Here is a 2,631-nt window from a genome sequence, read left to right as displayed (position 1 = left end):
ACTCATTACTAGAAATGTTAAAATTAGTTACTATGAAAGAATCCGAACATCTAATTCAAAATTCTAAGAAAACCTGACTGTGTTTTTAACCTTGCACACAATCTAAAAATATTAGCGTATCAGTTATCACACAACGCATAAGATATCTCGACTAGCTAGACCAAGATTAATATTTATAACGAAAACATAATTAAAGCTATACTTTAAATTTTTCTAATTAAGTTACTGGGTAGAACTTAATTAACTCTCTTACAGTGAGAAGACTCGACAGTCACAATCTTATCACACATTTATTTATTTCGTAATCATTTGTCCTTTATTTATTTATTTATTTTATTTATCTTTCTCATTGTGTGCTTTGGTTAATGTAAAACGGAAAAAATCAAGATTCTAAAAGATCCATTCAAAGCTACTCCCTCGGTTCACTTTTACTTGGTATGTATACTAAAAATAGATTTTCATTTAACTTGTCACTTTACGCTTATCAAGAGAAGACAATTTTTTTTCCTGTTATATCCATAGTATTTATTACTCATTTCAAATCATTTTCTCAAATCCAATAAAATATGCATCAATTAATGTGAGTATCATGGTAAATTATGCACTTCATTTATTATTTCTTAAGGGGCATGAAAAGTCAAAACGTGCCAAGTAACAGTGAACGGATGGAGTAGTAAATAAACATGTACTGTTACATTAATTTTCCAACCTCTTCTTGATAATTACAAAGGCTAGAGTAGACAGCTATGGCAATCTGATGTACATTTACAACATTTGTTAGTACTTCATAGGTCGACAGAATTTCACGATACCTGTGTTCTAGCCAGGTTTCGCTTGCCTATATTTTCACCACTAAAAAAAAGTTACTGGATTTTGCCATAAACCTTAAGGTTACGTTCTACTGTAGTACTTTGTATTTGGAGAAGTACAAACCCTGTAAACATGTTCTTCCCCAGTGTATTCATCAACCTCAACAACCCAGTGGCTCCTCTTTCCACCAACAATCTTTTTACCTTCTGAAACAGTAATTTTACTAACTAATAACCCTTCTCCAATGGGTAGAAAATAACCCTTATGATCAAAACCTAGCTTAGGACCTTCATTCAGGGCATTGTACCCTACAATAAATGCACCTTTAACACTAACACCTTGTTGTGCTGCTTCAAATACTTCTTGGAAATCCTCCAATTTACAATCGATAAGTACAAAATCAGCTCCTTCATAATTACTTGCCAATAAAGTTTTGACATCTGAACCAATCACAAACTCAACAAAATTTGCATAGTCTCCCAATAATGCTTTTTTAGCTGCATGCATGTCTTGTTGTGTACGTAATATGCATATCACCCGGCCACTGGTTTGATGAGCCGCCGCTACTAAACCTAGTAGGGCGGATCCAGGGTGGCCGGAGCATGCCATCACCATGAGTTGTGCATTATTTCCGGCTGCCATGGCGGATATGAACTCTGTTACATCAGGCGCTTTTCCTCTTTCACCCTGAAATATAATTTCCACAATTAATAATAAATTTATGAGTATATCACTGAAGAGGGACGAACTTAAAGAAACGATATAAATAGTTTGAATTCATATAGCTGATCCGGATTTACTAGGGTATAGTAGTTATTATTATTTTGTTATTTTATAGAAGAGAAACTAGCTAAAACTCAGAAAAATAAGTACAAATTAGAGGAGAGGAGAGATTATATTGCGCGTAGTAGTTACCATTTTTAGCGTTTTGAGAAAGGCATTGGTAGCATTTTCAGCAGACCAGCAATCCATTCTTCACGATTCTGCTATTAAGTGTTATTTGGATTGTTTAAACCAATTTATAGGAAGGGTTGATTTAAGTAGACAAGATTGTCTTCCTTCAAGTCTTAATTAATGAGGTTAAGTTACAATAATAATTGCATTGGAATGAAACAACTGAGGAAGGTATTTATTGACAAGATTCTGCCGTGCCAAATGGCTTTTTAAAACAAGATTTCAAATTTGTTGACCAGAGTGGAGAGCATCACTTTCTTGTTAATGTGTAATTAGGAGTATTTTAATTTATTAGAAAATACTTATTCGCACCTAAGTATGCACCATATATATATATATATATATATATATATATATATATATATATATATATATATATATATATATATATATATATATATNTATATATATATATATATTTCAACTTTCACAAAACTTTTTTCCTAACTTCAACTCAAATAGTTTCCACACACCTACATACTAATATGTATTATTACTTCCATTTATCACTTAATACTGGTAAATTCAAAATGGTGCAATGGTCCGATGAGTTGTTCCATATTTTATTTGTTTTGTATGTTATCTTCCACCTAATAAAATATGGTTAATCATTAATTAGATACGTAATTGTAATTAGGATGATGAAAGGTTTGAAAAAGTGGTTTATTTTTTTAAATTCTTCTAGTTAGGTCAAGTCACATGATTCATCTCAAGCCTTTTCTAATATCCGGATACTAAAGGGGAGAAAAAAAAAAAGAACAAAAAAATATCAGAACTCCTTTTCACACTACTAGAATTCCTGCATAAAGCGACCAAACTTTAGCGACCAAAGTTGGTCTGCCAAGAAAAGCGACCAAAGTTGGTCGC

At 32.1% G+C, this 2,631-nt stretch overlaps 1 protein-coding gene across 1 annotated transcript; it reads right to left on the bottom strand.

Annotated features, from left to right (window-relative positions):
- Positions 672 to 1,881, bottom strand: LOC109233920. Its single transcript, XM_019399767.1, has 2 exons — positions 1,726 to 1,881; positions 672 to 1,497 (listed from the first exon to the last, which is right to left on the bottom strand). The coding sequence occupies exons 1-2, from the start codon at positions 1,780 to 1,782 to the stop codon at positions 892 to 894; spliced, it is 663 nt and encodes a 220-aa protein (XP_019255312.1). The 5' UTR covers positions 1,783 to 1,881; the 3' UTR covers positions 672 to 891.

This window comes from Nicotiana attenuata, chromosome 10 (genome assembly GCF_001879085.1).
Source record: "Nicotiana attenuata strain UT chromosome 10, NIATTr2, whole genome shotgun sequence".
Lineage (NCBI taxonomy): Eukaryota > Viridiplantae > Streptophyta > Magnoliopsida > Solanales > Solanaceae > Nicotiana > Nicotiana attenuata.
This window is presented reverse-complemented; position numbering and strand designations above follow the sequence as displayed.

Coding starts and splice junctions, on each gene's coding strand:
- LOC109233920 (XM_019399767.1), bottom strand. CDS start 1,782: ATGGATTGCTGGTCTGCTGAAAATGCTACCAATGCCTTTCTCAAAACG. Junction 1,498..1,725: donor TTCTCAAAACGCTAAAAATG/GTAACTACTACG, acceptor ATTATATTTCAG/GGTGAAAGAGGAAAAGCGCC.